This window comes from Bombyx mandarina, chromosome 26 (genome assembly GCF_030267445.1).
Source record: "Bombyx mandarina strain Sakado chromosome 26, ASM3026744v2".
Lineage (NCBI taxonomy): Eukaryota > Metazoa > Arthropoda > Insecta > Lepidoptera > Bombycidae > Bombyx > Bombyx mandarina.
The window spans coordinates 5,397,987-5,414,153 of NC_143232.1; the positions used below are offsets into that span (position 1 = coordinate 5,397,987).

A 16,167-nucleotide genomic window follows, 5' to 3' on the forward strand; every position below is an offset into this window, starting at 1 on the left:
AATGCGAATTATTTTACTATACAGTTCATTTGGTATCTACGTAATTAATTTGAGAAATTTAATTAAGGCCAATAGAGACAGTGCGATTTTCCAAGGTCGATTTTTAGAACCATTTTATTACTATAAGAATACTAAACAGTGCCAAAACGAAAAACATTTTTCAAATAAATCGTATCAAATGTATTATTGTTTTTTCAATTTTCAAGTAGACATTTTGAAACTTGACCACACAAGCGCACTTATCCATCTCTGCTAAGAATTAAGTTTTATGGGTGTCCTCCGTATATCAGCTTCAGGAATGGCGGGTGATTCCACTGGGTGAAAGGAGACCGCACTCCACGACTAACACTACTGTTTACTACTAACACTAGTTTTGATCCAGCATGATATCCCGTGGGGACGAGTAAGCGACAATGCTTAGAAGGGCTTCAGATGTCCGGTGGTCATGGTGCTAAATATCGCGCTACAGCGTGGCGTGGGTGTATGGTGGTGCAGAAAGATGCGCCACGCTCCTTGCTCGTCACCCGCTTAGGTCTGTCTCATAGAGCTCTGTCTATTCGGATGCAAATCGATGAACGCCATACAATTTAAGTTGGTTTTCAATTCATAAGCGCCTCGGCGTTTCCTAATGACCAAAAAAATGTCAATGATGAAATTTTAGACGTTATTGACAAAAATCCGCGACATCTTTCTTTGTGTAATCACTGGTGGTAGGATCTCTTGGGAGTCCGCACGGGTAGGTACCACCACCTCGTCTATTTCTGCCGTGAAACAGTAATGCGTTTCGGTTCGAAGGGTGGGGTAGCCGTTGTAACTATACTGAGACCTTAGAACTTATATCTCGAGGTGGGTGGGGCGTTTATGTTGTAGATGTCTATGGGCTCCAGTAACCACTTAACACCAGGTGGGCTGTGAGCTCATACACCCATCTAAGAAAAAAAATAATTAGAACGTATCGGGTGAAAGCAGTGAATACTAAAACGACTTAAAATCTTCATTCCAATTTTATTTACCATCAATATAAGTCAGAAAAAAAAAACAAAACGCATTCCACAATACAATAATTTTGTTTCGTTATCATTTCGCGACAGTTTTGGTTGCTTAAGGATAAATTTAGAAATGTTTTACGAACTAAATGAGGAAGTAGTCCGCCTTGTTTGCGGCTTGCCAGCATATCTGAGTCAGGTATGCAGTGTCACAGTCATCGGAGCCTTTCTGAGTATCGCACTTCTTCAGGGAAGCCTCATTTTTTGTCTTCAATGAATCCGGCAAAAGCGATAAGACCGCTTCCACGTCGACGACGCCGTCCGACATCATGCCCGCGGTCTCCATTGTGCACTTGATGTAGCATTTTAGTTTCCCGTCAGCGATTGTCGCTAAATCAGTACCGGCGTTAACTTTCTCCACCAAATTCAGATCCACGCTTGTTTCGTCGGCGCAGTTTTCTCGGACCATTGCCGCTAGTTCGACTATTTCGTCGTCCAATTGACCGTGTGCAGCCAAAGCCATGTAACTGGCAAGAATTAGAAATATATGTACGGCCATTTTTACGAGACGGAAACAACTGAATGATTGCTAGTTTCCCCAACTCCATTTATATCCTCAGTTGTTTCAAAGTCATCTGACACTGATCACATATTTACCTCTTCCATGGAAAAATTACAGGCTACACGTATATATGATTAAGAAAATCTCGTATATATTAACGTCGTTTTGTGCCTTGTGTAAACTGTAATTTTATTTCATTAACGTGACTGGTGGTACACACGGCTCTGTAAAAAAATATACTCGGTTCAATGTAGATGAAATTATGTTTGACTAGCTATTAACTCCGGCTTCGCTCGCGTGTTCAAGGAAAAGTGTCGGTGTAGTTTCCTGTGGGCATTAGATTATTTTTCAGGATTAAAAGTAGGTTATCGTCGCTGTCAAACCAAAATCTGCCATGTGCATAAACTCTATTTTGAATTAACGAGTAAAAACATTTTCGTATAAAATTTTATATCAAGGTGAATTTCTAACAACTTCAACAAATCAAAGCTTTAGATAAATATCAAAGCTATAGACACATAACAGTTTTTTTCATACGGTAGATAGATAGGGCTGTGAAATATACGAAAAGGTCAAAAAGTAAAAATCTCGAAAAGCGCACATAGCAGATTTTGGTTTGACAACGACATTATGTTATTTCTGCGTACCGACTTTCAAAAAATAATGTCAATCCGTTGCTTCGTTACGACGTAAAAAAAGGGAAAACAAACAAACAAATATATAATATTAGTATGGATATGGATTTTCAAATGTAACACTCAAATTGCTGGTTGCCAGTTTTAGTTTACAATTTTAGGTGTCATTCATATTAAACACTTCAAATAACCGTGGTCTCAAGGCATTTAATGTTCTAAAAGACCAATTTCCTTTGCAAGTAAGGACAACGAGACGTGATAAACATAGATATCAAAGCAGTAACTAGAAAATGATCGGCTACATCTGCTTTATTATTGTTTCAGACTCGAATGCAGTCTTTGCGGACGGCCCACAATAGCACCATAAGCGAAACATTTCGGTATATGGTGCAGCGGGAAGGCTTATTAAGGTATGTTACAACGCAATTGCGAGTGTTGTCTTTAGTTCGTATAGTGTGTGACAGTTCTGTATGAATTGTTTGAAGCTAATTGTCTGAAGTTTTGTGGCTATCTAGGTACATAACATTTTTTTTTGTTGCTTTATGTGTGGACGAGCTCACAGCCCACCTGGTGTTAAGTGGTTACTGGAACGTAAATGCGCCACCCACCTTGAGATATAAGTTCTAAGGTCTCGGTAAACCGAAACGCATCACTGCTTCACGACAGAAATAGGCAGGGTGGTGGTACCTACCCGTGCGGACTCACAAGAGGTCCTACCACCAGTAATTACGCAAATTATAATTTTGCGGATTTGATTTTTATTACACGATGTTATACCTTCACCGTGGAAGTCAATCGTGAACATTTGTTGAGTACTGTTACAATTAACTAATACAGGATATTGTGCCAGATGTTAATTAGGTCTTATTTGATTTGAATGTATTATTTTCATAATATGAAGCGACGATCTATTCGTATATCAAGATACTTCACGCTATCCTGATGGGGTAATCTAATGTTTCCAAAGTGTTTGTATGTTATCATCTCTCAAGAGCCTCCGAAGTAACAGGCAACAATTTGCGGTACAGATAGTTTATGTACCTCGTAGAACTTTATTTTCGCACATCACTAGTCACATCTGGCTCCCTGCCAATTTATGCCATCACAATAATAACGAGATTGCATTCTTGACGAATACAGTTCAACAAATATCACCTAAAGCTTAGGTTTATAATATATTTTTTTACAAACGGTACTATTTACTAAGTCAAAATGAGATAAGACGTGACATGGGAATACGAGGCGAGACAGACCCTGCTTCAGCCAATAATACTGGTAGTAGGACTTCTTGTGAGTCCGCTCGGGTAACTAGGTACCACCACCTTACCTATTTCTGCCGTGAAGCAATAATGCGTTTCGGTTCGAAGGGTGGGGTAGCCGTTGTAACTATACTGAGACCTTAGAACTTATATCTCGAGGTGGGTGGCGCGTTTACGTTGTAGATGCCTATGGGCTCCAGTAACCACTTAACACCAGGTGGGCTGTGAGCTCGTCTACCCATCTAAGCAATAAAAAAAAAAGAAATTTAATTTTAATTTTGTAATTATCTCCAATAGTTCCCTTTCGCAGTATTAAGGTCCATAACCTAAATTCTGAGGAAACGTCCTTATAAATCACTGACAGCGTATGCATTGTTATGTTAAATTTCAAGTTTAACAATTGAAGCACTCCAGGGTCATGTTACTGACATCTTTTAATTTTTTTATTGCTTAGATGGGTGGACGAGCGCACAGCCCACCTAGTGTTAAGTGGTTACCGGAGCCCATAGACATCTATAACGTAAATGTCGCCGCCCACCTTGAGATATAAGTTCTAAGGTCTCAGTATAGTTACAACGGCTGCCCCGCCCTTCAAACCGAAACGCATTACTGCTTCACGGCAGAACTAGGTAAGGTGGTGGTACCTACCCGTGCGGACTCACAAGAGGTCCTGCTACCTGTATTATTGGCTGAAGCAGGGTCTGTCTCGTCTCGTATTTTTTTTAATTATAGTTTTAAATCTAATTTTGTAAACCAAGATTATTTAGACTAAACAAAGCACAGAGAATGTAAAACATTTTTTTCAAAATGCTTGTCTTGTACATATTATTCCGGAAGCTTGTTTTGTTTGTATCCCCTACCTGTCTTGTCATATCAAAGCGCGGATTTGTTGAAAAACATATCCCTTGTTTTGTATGTCAAACGCAACGTTAACGTTTACCAGTTCTCTTCCTAAGTATATTTACAGTGCCACCCAATAGCCAGTTTCTCAAAACAAAACGTAAACTATCGTAAACTTTAAAATTTACAAATACGAAACAATTTATCACGTTATTGTCATTGAATGAACACAATTGGGATCCTCTCAGTGATTTTGCGATATGGTCTTTGATGTTTTGAGTTTCTCCGTTAGTATATATTTTCATGAAAGTAACCTCAATTTAAGATTACGAAGAATAAATAATTGTTTTCATTGATTCTTCATAGCCTAAGGGGCTAGCTACGTCTGGACGGGTAGACGAGCTCACGCGATCAACCTAAGAACATTTTATAATACTAGCCCTAGCAGGAGCAGTGCCTCGCAGAATCTACCACCGAATCGGAATCGCGACCCACTGAGAAGATCCGGCGAGAGAGTCAGTGCGCTGTGTCTATGGGTTAGGTCGTCGTCGAACTCTTCGTCGTGATCGACGAGGACGGTGACTGGTGCTTGAGGAGCTTAAAAGCACCGCGAGTGGATTCGACAAGACGTGTTTCGGGAGACGACGGCTTCGCGTTGTCCTGTCGCCTGGGTTAGATAAGCAGAGCTTCTATGGTTTTCCTATATGACTTGTGTACATTCACGCTAAAATATTGAATAGAAAATTCAATGAACGAATCACAGGAAATATTACAAAATTTAAAGTATAAATAAATTTATTGAATAGTAGAAATTTATTATATTATAATTAAATAGAGGTAAATATATTTCAAATATATTACTCCATAAAAACAGGCGCCTCACGTGCTTAACTGAATGACTAAAACAATAAAACAAACACCACAACGTAATGCCGTCGGCTCACCTTAAGAAATGTAGTTGAAGCTTCAATTGAGTCAATTAAACTATCGTATTTATTAAGACAAAAAGACAAGTGCAATGAGAAATATGATTAGATACAGCACGTGTCTTCACTAAATAGTATAAAACAAAGTCGCTTTCTCTGTCCCTATATGTGTTTGTCCCTATATCTGTCTGTCCCTATGTATGATTAAATCTTTAAAACTACGCAACGGATTTTGATGCAATTTTTTTTAATAGATAGAGTGATTGAAGAGGAAGGTTTATACGTATAATAACATCCATTAAATAGTGGAGAAATCAATAATAATTTACAGTTTCCGAAGCGAAGCGAGGGCGGGTCGCTAGTATTAAAATAATATTATAATTGAAGTCGGCCTGTAAAATTCTAATATATTATTATTATTAATCTTGAAGTTTCTTGAAGTTTTTCGTGACGATTGAGAGAGTATGCTCTGTCTCTTTCTCGAAGCGCGAGTTTTGGCACAGTTTTTGCATCGCACTCATGTACGTTGACGTCATCGGAAACAATTGTGCACTCTGTCTAACGCGCATTTAAAATGCTTAAAAGTTCCACATTTCTGAACTGATTAAAATTTTGTATGTGTTGATCGAAGCTTTCTTGAGGCAGGCAAATATCTGTAAATATACATAAAGGTTTAGTTATTAAAACTCCTCAGCACGAATAAATATGATGGTGTTGTCAATATGTCATGATAATATTAATTTAATATTATTAATACATAGTACTTTCGATCTCAAATAAATAAATAAATAAATATTTACTAACAATCACGCCACGTTAACTGGTCCCGTGATAAGTTCGTAAAGAACTTGCGTTACAGGTACCAGATAACGGATATAAATGTAAGATTTTTATTATACACATACATATATTTAATATACATCCATAACCCTGGAAAATACATTTTATATTTATCATACAAATATCCTCCCTTGGCGGGATTCGAACCCGCGACCCCCTTGTGTAGTGACCATGTCACTTACCACTACACCAGACGGCCGTTAAACGTTTTCAATACGTTTTCATAAAACGGGACGTCCAAATTTTAGTTACGCCAGTTTCCTTATTTGTAGAATTGGGATCGTGCCGCATAAAAGAAAATTATTCCATTCTTGCACTTTTATTGTTCGCTTCCCCAATCTTCTCTATTATTGTAATTAAAAATTAACTGACACCTTTTTGTACTCTTTGCTCAGTCAATTGTCTTCGCCATCTTGCTTTACTCTGTCAATCTTTTTTCCCTTTCTTACTGTTTTCTCTCGCTCACATCTTAACGCTCCGTTCCACACTCTTTTCATACGTTTCGTTCTTATCAATCCTACATTATTATCCAATTTATCTCTTATAAATCAATCTTTAATCAAAATATTTCACCTTGTGTGGCCGGTTTTATTGATCTTTTTGTAATATCAATTATTCGTGGTTTTTGTTTCGTTGGGTTTAGATGTGTATAGTTCGGGATTAATGATGAGGCATGGATGATGCATTAATTATGGGAATAAGGTTTTTTGGTTAGCATACTGAAGTGTGTTTATCTAAGCAATTTGTTGCCATGGTTGATAACATTGCTAGCTCGTGGGCCCAAAGGAAATAGCGGGAGTGGCAACTTAAAACCTTGCTTTTGCAGATTAAAAAAAATTGTAAATGTAGTACATACTTTCAAAATCACTTTTGTCAATCTCTGGTAATAAATAGTTTATTAGATCGATAAATAACCACATGTCGTCTGGTTGTCACCACCATCTTAAGGTATACAAAACCCTATTTTTATTTTTAATTAATTCTTAGATGGGTGGGCGCGCACACGACTCAGCTGTGTGCTTAGTGCGATTTTTGAACGTTCTCGATAGCGTAAAAGTTAACTCAAATTTGTATAGAATTGGAACGTTTGCCTGCGTTTGCCGCTAGGGGCGCTGTTCCAACTGCATACAAATTTGAGTTAACTCTTACGCTATCGAGAACGTTAAAAAACTCGCACTAAGCACAATGGTGTTAAGTTGTTACCGGAGGCCGGATACATCAACAACGTAAATTCCGCCACCCACCATGACTTTTATGTTTCATTTTTATAGTACAACGGCTGCCCCACCCTTCAAACCGAAACGTATTGCTGCTTCATGGCAGAAATTGGCCGGTTGGACCACCAACCTACCTGTGCAAGAAAGAAATAATTAGTTCCTTCGCGGACTAAAATAATTCGTCGAAAGTTTTATCGTATTATTAGACTTTGATTTTTGCTTCATGGTCGTTTTTAATAAACAAAACACTACCCCAAGTGATCGCCTAAACATAATCTTAACAAATCATCCCAGTAATTTGTTAAATAGTTTCCTCCGAAATATATTTTTATTGACGGTTTATATACAAGTATACAGTCATGTCCTTAACATCAAATTATTTGCTTTGAGGGTAGATGATTAATAAGCCTTCATGACGTTTTGTATTTTAATTGAGTTTAACGTACCGTAAACCTGTTTATTGAATAAACACACATGGATTTGATTTTATATATTGAATATATTTAAATCTATTTATCAGTATTGAAAGAGTGAATGCGTTTTGATTTGATGTATCTAGTTCAATATACGTTCTATCTGTGTTGAGGATATTAGCTGCATGAACTAATCATGCTATCGCTGGGTTTGTTGGTAAAATAGATAAGAATACTCTGCGTTTATAATAATAGGAAATTATTAAATCAACAAGAGCAAAACGCTTAAAGTTCATTGTTCTTAATTGTTTATATGGAATTGATTAATGCAACATTATTTATATGACATCTTTAAATTGTTGTGACAGCATCTGATATTTATGTATCGGTCGTGCAGTTAGCAGCAGAAGGGGTCGTGGTTCGAAGGCAGTTGCTATTAAGTTGTAGTTAAGACTTTGATCTCGTGTCTCGGAGATGTCTATGGGCTCTTGTAAAAGCCGATTTTTTTATTTTTTTTTATTGCTTAGATGGGTGGACGAGCTCACAACCCACCTGGTGTTAAGTGGTTACTGGAGCCCATAGACATCGACAAAGTAAATGCGCCACCCACCTTGAGATATAAGTTCTAAGATCTCACTATAGTTACAACGGCTGCCCCACCCTTCAAACCGAAACGCATTACTGCTTTACGGCAGAAATAGGCAGAGTGGTGGTACCTACCCGTGCGGACTCTCAAGAGGTCCTACCACCAGTCATCAATATCAGGTGGTAAGTTGTTCTCATGTACGTAATTAAAAAAAAGCCGAGCCGTGGTCTTGTTTTCGTATCAATGGACTTTATAACATCATGAACTTATTCTATTGCTGCTAAGAATGAATGTCTCATCGTGAAAGTAAAAGAAGATTAATGATCACATCACCTTAAATATTTAAGTATGCAATAATTGAAATATAATATTAAAGGAGTCAAAACCATATTGAATATCACTTTTTATCATCACGCGGTTTGGTTGTAGTACAAATTTATCATCTTATCAGTGTACGTGAGAGCGTGGTTAAATAATACGTTTTTTATTATCAATATTGTCGTGATATGTGTAAAGCAGTGACGTGTTACTGCACATATCAAAATCGAGTGTAAGGTGGATGTATATAAGACTTTATGAAATTGGAAGCACTTATCATTGACACACGCATCAGCGAAAACTGCTAGTTTGTTTTCTAAAATAATGGAGACTAATTCTAGATTGGGGACTTCCAAGTTTTAGTATTTTCGTAGAAATAATCCTTAGACGTCGTTAAAAGTAAGGTTTAAAATTAGCGTTCATTATTATAATCCAAATGTTAAGAACTAATTTTATAGTAAATTTGACGGTAGTTAGCATACCATTAAAATTCAAATGTTGACGAATAACAGCTTAGTTTAGCTTATCCGTAAAAGTAGTTTTACAATTAAAACTAAATTTACAATTAAAATGTAGTAGTAGTTAAAATTAAAACTACTTTTAAGGATTTATCTTCTATTTTTATTGCTTAGATGGATGGTCGAGCTCACGGCCCACCTGGTGTTAAGTGGTTACCGGAGCCCATAGACATCTACAACGTAAATGCCGCCGCCCACCTTGAGACATGAGTTGTAACGGTCACACTTAACAGTACAACGGCTGCCTCCCCCTTCAAACCGAAACGCATTACTGCTTTACGGCAGAAATAGGCAGAGTGGTGGTACCTACACATGCGAACTCACAAGACGTCCTACCACCCGTAATTACGCAAACTATAATTTTGCGGGTTTTATTTTTATTACACGATGCTATTCCGTCACAGTGGAAGTCAATCGTGAACATTTGTTAAGTACGTATTTCATTGGAAAAATTGATACCTGGCGGCGGGATTCGAACACCGGTGCATCGCTACATACGAATGCACCGGGCTTCTTCTCCTTTAGGCCACGGCGACTTAATTTAACGATCTTATATTTTATGTCGACGATGACGACGATCTTAACTTTTAAGTTTTTATTTTTATCATTTCGGTAACCAATTTTAAGAAGGGGGGTTACAGTTGACAAACTTGTTCAGTTTTGCAATAATTGCACGTTTGTCCATTGACCTGGAAGCAATAGGCGTAACATAAGCGATTGTTAAGATGTCGAGCTGGGCCAAGGGCCGATCCCAAAGATCTCCAGCGTTCAGTTATGTGGGAAGTTCAGTCATAGGAACTATAAAAATTGTTAAAAGCAGAGCTTTGCTAGTGAACGACTTGTGTTCTACGAGATATTTAGGCCCCAGTTTCAATATTCTTCTCATCCATGTTTCTCTTTGCTGCTCTCACTAGAAAGTTGACAGTGGACGAACTCATGGTTCATCTGTTACTAATTGTAGTCCACCTTGAGACGTAAGCTTCAAGTGGATTGGTATAGATGCTGCTCTCATCGTTAAATCGGATTGTCTGATCACTGAAATCGACATAATGGTGGCATCTACCAAACTAGGTTTCAATTAAACAGTTTTCTTTCGTTATACAAAATACGCTTCTCCGGTTAAGCTAATGATTATCTCTAATTATTCTATGATAGGAAACGTGATCACATGATCTGGATCTTTAAACTTATCCTTATTTGTACAAATACATTTTACCTCGACGACGTCGGACGACAGTTTCGATATTGATGAATTTGAGAAACATTGTCTCAAATAAGAGAGACTCGCTAGTTTGACAATTTAGGGCCTGTGCACACCACGTTTTTATCCTACAAAGCGGTTTGTTGTCGTCTGTATCGATACAAACGTGATGCTAACGTGCGTTTGTATCGATTCAAACGCGTATTTGAATTTATACGGGTGTGCAAAGGTCTACAGGCTGCCTTTGACTTGCGTGCGTATCGCGTCTGTATCGCTACGAACGCGCGTCGATGGCGCCTTTTTTAAAAACGTGGTGTGCAGAGGCCCTCAAACGGACTAGTTCTCCCCCGGTAGTCTAAATTCGACTATAATTAATTTATATTATAAGCTTGAACATTATTATTCTATTGTCAAAGACGATACTTCTATAATCACAGATTTCACCAAGACTACTATTGACAAATATTCGTAAAGACAAACAATATTTAATCTATTCTCAATTTGACCACAGACTATAATTAATAAGCAGAGTTTGACAATAAACAATGCAGGCGTGTGTGTGTCAAATACGTGGTAGGGTGTGTAATGTTTTATTTATTGATTTAATGTATTTTTATGCATAGTTAAACAAAAAAATACCATTTTGCACTCCTTCTCTATAATCTGTATAAGTGTGGAAAATTTCATAATCCTCCGTCCGCGCAGTTTTCGTAAAAAGGGGATCACAGTTTTTGCTTTACGTATTAAAATATCCTCGCGTCGTTTCCCTCATTATTGACGGTCGTGACTCCCCCGCTGCATCAGTTTCTCTCGTACGATTTCCCTCCATCTGCTGCGATCCTTAGCTTTATGAAGGGCATTGTAGAAGTTGATGTTTAGAGAAGATCGTATTTGGTGCGACCATCTCGTGGGACTGCGTCCTCTGGGACGTTTTACATCTACCTTTCCTGTCACCTTAAATGTCCTGTCACCACCACCATGTTCTAGATTGTGACCCTCTTTGCAAGCAATATTCGGAATGTATTAAAATATAGATGACCTTAAAATGAGGAGGAGAGGTTCTTGATCTGTGGTGGCGTATCGACTGTAATAAAACGACAAAGGAAATGTAATCAGTGAATGTGTTAAGATGTATTGTGAAGCATGGATGTAGATGTTATCATGTGTCAACTTTCTCGTTCGAAAGATGAAGATCACGGCACGGACGTCTTTGAATTATACCCTTGAGCAAGGTTGTGGAATATACGAGGAATTAAGTAGACGAGCATAAAACTTATTTTCAAATGCTTTGTGCGGAAAGTAATGGTCGGTGGGGGGTGAATTAAACTATTTGAATTAATGAAGTAATGTTTCAGACGCGTGAATTTTTTTATTAATTAAGACACAAAATATATATTAAGTGCTGTATTCGTATTTATCAATTATTTTAAGATATCACGCTAACGAACAATAACGATAATTCATACTCTCCTTTCATATTTTATTCTAAGTATAAATCATCTTTGCATATTGCTTTTAATCGCCGGTTAGTCTTATAATGTGTGTCGAGAAATCAATATTTGAATTTCATTGTTTCAATGTTTCAACATTTAATAAATAAAAATCTAATATGTGTTTCATTTTATCTGGGTGAACGAACTCACGGTCCACAACGAATACCTCCGATGTCCTTGGGATGTTAGGTTGAAGTCTCAATAGCACTGCCTAACGTCTGTCCTACTCTTCAAATCATTACTATCAATTTCGCGACGAAATTGGCATGATGATTATATCTATATATGTCTCTTCTTTTTTTTTCTCCACCTTATCCCACTAGGTGGGGTCGGCACAGCGAATTTTTCTATTCCATTCTCTTCTATCAGCGGTTATCTCATCACTCACTCCTCTCTCTCTCATATTGTCATTCACATACTCCATCCACGTCTTCTTCGGTCGACCTCTTCCCCCTCTACCTTGCACTACCATTTCCATACATCTCCTAGTAACATGCATCTTCTCTCTACGCATTACATATCCTTACCATGCTAACCGTCCACTCTTTAGTTTGTTAATTACCGGGGCTACTTTCACACTAATTCCTCTAATATACTCATTGCTTATCTACGTACATATGTGTGGGCTTAATATGTACATATGTCTATTTCTTAGATGTATCTTGAGGTGGCCAAGAAAATGAATAAATGCGTTCACTTCTTCAAATACTCATTATATTATTTTTAATTATTTTACAAATACAAAATTGAAATGCGCGTCCATCTTTTTTCTTCATGTCATAATTTTTAAATTTTGACAATTGGTGCCACTATTGCGTTTCCTGTTTTGTGATTGGTTCGTGCGATATGACGTCATCGTTGGCCAATCACAGCCATCAATGTATGACGCGACGTTGATTCGTTAACAAACATGTCCCGCTCCAAGTGAAAATTTTAATTGTTGTAAAAATTTATTCACAGATTTCTTTCTATTCGGGGTAATGTTTTAGTAAGGTAGCAAAGCATGTAATATTAATCGAATATTTAGTAAATTATCTTTAGCGATTTACAAGGATAATTATTGATAGACGCGGCGCGCGTGTCATGATATTAATATGTATTTAATTTCAATATAATGTATTTTAAATGTTAATATGTTCATCGAAACACATTTAAATATTTTGATTGTTCGTACCCAATTTAAAATTTATTTTTTACGTCTTTCTATGTAGCAGTAGCTATCTGGTGTAGCTTTACTGGTCATAGGACTTCTTGTGAGTCCGCACGGGTAGGTACCACTAACCTGCCTATTTCTACCGTGAAGCAGTAATGCGTTTCGGTTTGAAGGGTGGGGCAGCCCTTGTAACTATACTGAGACCTTGGAACTTATATCTCAAGGTGGGTGGCGCATTTACGTCGTAGATGTCTATGGGCTCCAGTAAACACTTAACACCAGGTGGGCTGTGAGCTCGTACAACCATCTAAGCAATAAAAAAAGGAGATCAGTACTAGTTGATTCGTTCTTATGGTATTCACTTTATGATGTGTGGTCCGACTATCACCTAGCTATAGTCTGTCGCATTTAATCCTATTAAAATACATAGGCTGAAATATGTGTGTATGGCCATACTGCGTTGCCCTTGAACACGGAATGCGGGTTTGGGCTAAATAATCGTAGTCTATGTTTTGTGCCTGAGCTTATGAACGCGTCCTGTCTCTATTCTATTATAATTAATTCAATATCTTTGTATCTTAATATTATCTTCTATCTATATATATATATATATATATATATATATAAATGAATTGCTGTTCGTTAGTCTCGCTAAAACTCGAGAACGGTGGACCGATTTTGGTCTTGAATTATTTGTGGAATTCCAGAAAAGGTTTAAAAGTTAATTAAATATGAAAATGCTCAGAATTAAATAAAAATAATAATTTTGTTTTCTCTTTGATGTGCCTCCGTCGGACGGATTCCTTTTGTTTGTTTTAAGTTTATTTTATACAAAAGTTTTAGGTCTTTTATTCATCGATCGAGTCACTACGAAGTCTGCCGGGTCAGCTAGTGTCTTTATGAAATAGATAGCCAAGTATACTATAAATACTATTCAACGAGTTCTTACCACTTTTTTTTCTTGGAATTGTAATGTGTTCTCGATTTTTGGGCGCTGTTGCAATCGCGATTATCATCTGTAAATTCTATTGGTTAAATGATCGTATTTATAAATTCGATAGCAGCGAAAATTTCAAAATATTCTTAATCTATACTTCTATACTTATACTTATACTATACTTAATATTATAAAGAGGAAAGATTTGTTTGTTTGTTTGTATTGAATAGGCTCCGAAATTACTGAACCGATTTGAACAATTATTTCACTGTTTGGAAGCTACACTATTCCCGAGTGACATAGGCTATATTTTTTTTTGAAAAAAATTAGGGATCTTAACTAAAACTCCAATAATGTATGTAACCCAAGGTGTCAAAAAATTACCTAAAATATTCTTTACATCGCGTGCCTTGCGAACATGATTGATGATAGAATAAAATAATGTACTACCACTTTGAAGAACACATTGTTGTTTACAAAAAGTGTCGCGACAGCATATGTCTCACTATTATAGTTATGCCGCAATAAGTGTACTTTTATTTAAAAAAATAAAACAACGTCAAATATCGTTGAAATTTCTGTTAAAGACCGGAGCGGAGCCGGAGCGAGCCGCTAGTTAATTATATATGTCCATTGTAATAACTTGTGTGCAAATCGTTGGGAAAAGTAAATAAATAAACCATATTCGTTGGCTTAATCGTAATATCACAGTGATTACATAAAAGTTTCGAGTGGATTTACGACATAGCGATCCTCAAGGCCACGTTCTTATGCCGTTTGTTGTTTTTTATGATCCTCAATGATTTGCTCGTTTTTGAACTACGTTAAAATTATCGACGTCACTACCTAATAACATTTAATCGGAAGTTTCTAGAAACTAAACATTTTTGTATATAAAATATTGTAATAATTTAGTAAGCTCATGATAATGAGTGTAATGAATTAGTGTTCTAAAAAAACAATTAGTATTAACTAGAGGTCCCGCAGTAGTCGAAATTCGACTGTAATTAATTGGAATTGTAAGTTTGTACACTATTACGATTGTATTTTATACTTCTATACTCACAAATTTCGCCAAGACTAAAAAATATTAAAAAAGACAAACAGTATTTAATCTCAATTTGACAACAGACGTCAAGAACAAAAGTTTGACAATAAATTGTATGCATGCGTGTGTGCGTCAAATACATGGTATGTAGTGTGTGTAATGTTGTATTTATTGATTTAATCTATCTTTTATGCATAATTTAAAAAAAAAATAGCATTGTGCACTTTTTCTCTATATTCTCTATAAGTGTGGAAAATTTCATACTCCTCCGTCCGCGCAATTTTCGTAAAAAGGGATACAAAGTTTTTGCTTCACGTATTAATATATAGATTGCCTTGGTTCTAATGGTCTCTGGAAACGCACTGAATGCACTATAAGTTTTCCTACCTTACCTGTATGGTGAAGTCTGTTTCAGCGGCGGGTGTTGTGGAGAGAAAAATATAAAAAAAATAACTTTATACTTTAACGAATTTAAGGTACTATTTTATACACCTTTACTGCCTGTTACCGGCCCAAGTAACCACAATCGGAACTCTATAGTCGCAGGTCGTTCTTACCTGTTGTAGAGACAGACGCAGAGAAACTTTCAGCTTTTATAAAATAACGAAGGTCTGGCTGTCGCGGACTCTTGGGACATAAAGGATAAGACGTCCGGTGCATTCGTGTCAAGCGATGCACCGGTGTTCGAATCCCGCAGGCAGGTACCAATTTTTCTAATGAAATACACACTTAACAAACGTTCACGCTTGACTTCCACGGTGAAGGAATAACATGGTGTAGTAAAAATCAAACCTGCAAAATTATAATTTGCGACCTCTTGTGAGTCCGCACGGATAGGTACCACCATCTGCCTATTTCTGCCTTGAAGCAGTAATGCGTTTCGGTTTGAAGGGTGGGGCAGCCGTTGTAACTATGCTGAGAGCCTAGGACCCATACCTCGAGGTGGGTGGCGGCATTTGCATTGTAGATGTCGAATGTCCATCTGCATCCACTTATGCAATTAAACAAAAGTTTTTAATTCATGTTTTTTAAAACATCTATTTAATTATCTTAGGAGACAAGAAATCAGCAGCTTAGACATAGTCTTATGTTATCATGAAAAATAAAACAAACAACACAATTCACGATATCAAACGAAAAATTCTTATCTATGTCTAGGTTACTGGGTTGGCGATTTAAAAATAACTTTAAATGTTCGTTGATAAAGGTGCAAGAAATTGTGTGATTTTATTTCG

General features: G+C 36.9%; 2 protein-coding genes across 3 annotated transcripts in view; one reads left to right on the forward strand and one right to left on the reverse strand.

The window, feature by feature from the left end:
- Positions 1-16,167, forward strand: part of LOC114250772 (mitoferrin) — a 68,402-nt gene that overhangs the window by 10,651 nt on the left and 41,584 nt on the right. The window contains exons 1-2 of one of the 2 annotated variants that reach the window (XM_028184774.2): positions 1,742-1,877; positions 2,508-2,593. In XM_028184774.2, coding sequence (XP_028040575.2) covers positions 2,514-2,593 — 80 coding nt within the window. In that variant the 5' untranslated portion in view covers positions 1,742-1,877; positions 2,508-2,513. Of the gene's footprint in view, positions 1-1,741; positions 1,878-2,507; positions 2,594-16,167 lie in introns of those variants that run through there. The other variant, XM_028184773.2, reaches the window with a different exon arrangement.
- Positions 990-1,585, reverse strand: LOC114250774 (general odorant-binding protein 69a). The gene has a single exon (XM_028184776.2). The coding sequence runs from the start codon at positions 1,543-1,545 to the stop codon at positions 1,132-1,134; it is 414 nt and encodes a 137-aa protein (XP_028040577.2). The 5' UTR covers positions 1,546-1,585; the 3' UTR covers positions 990-1,131.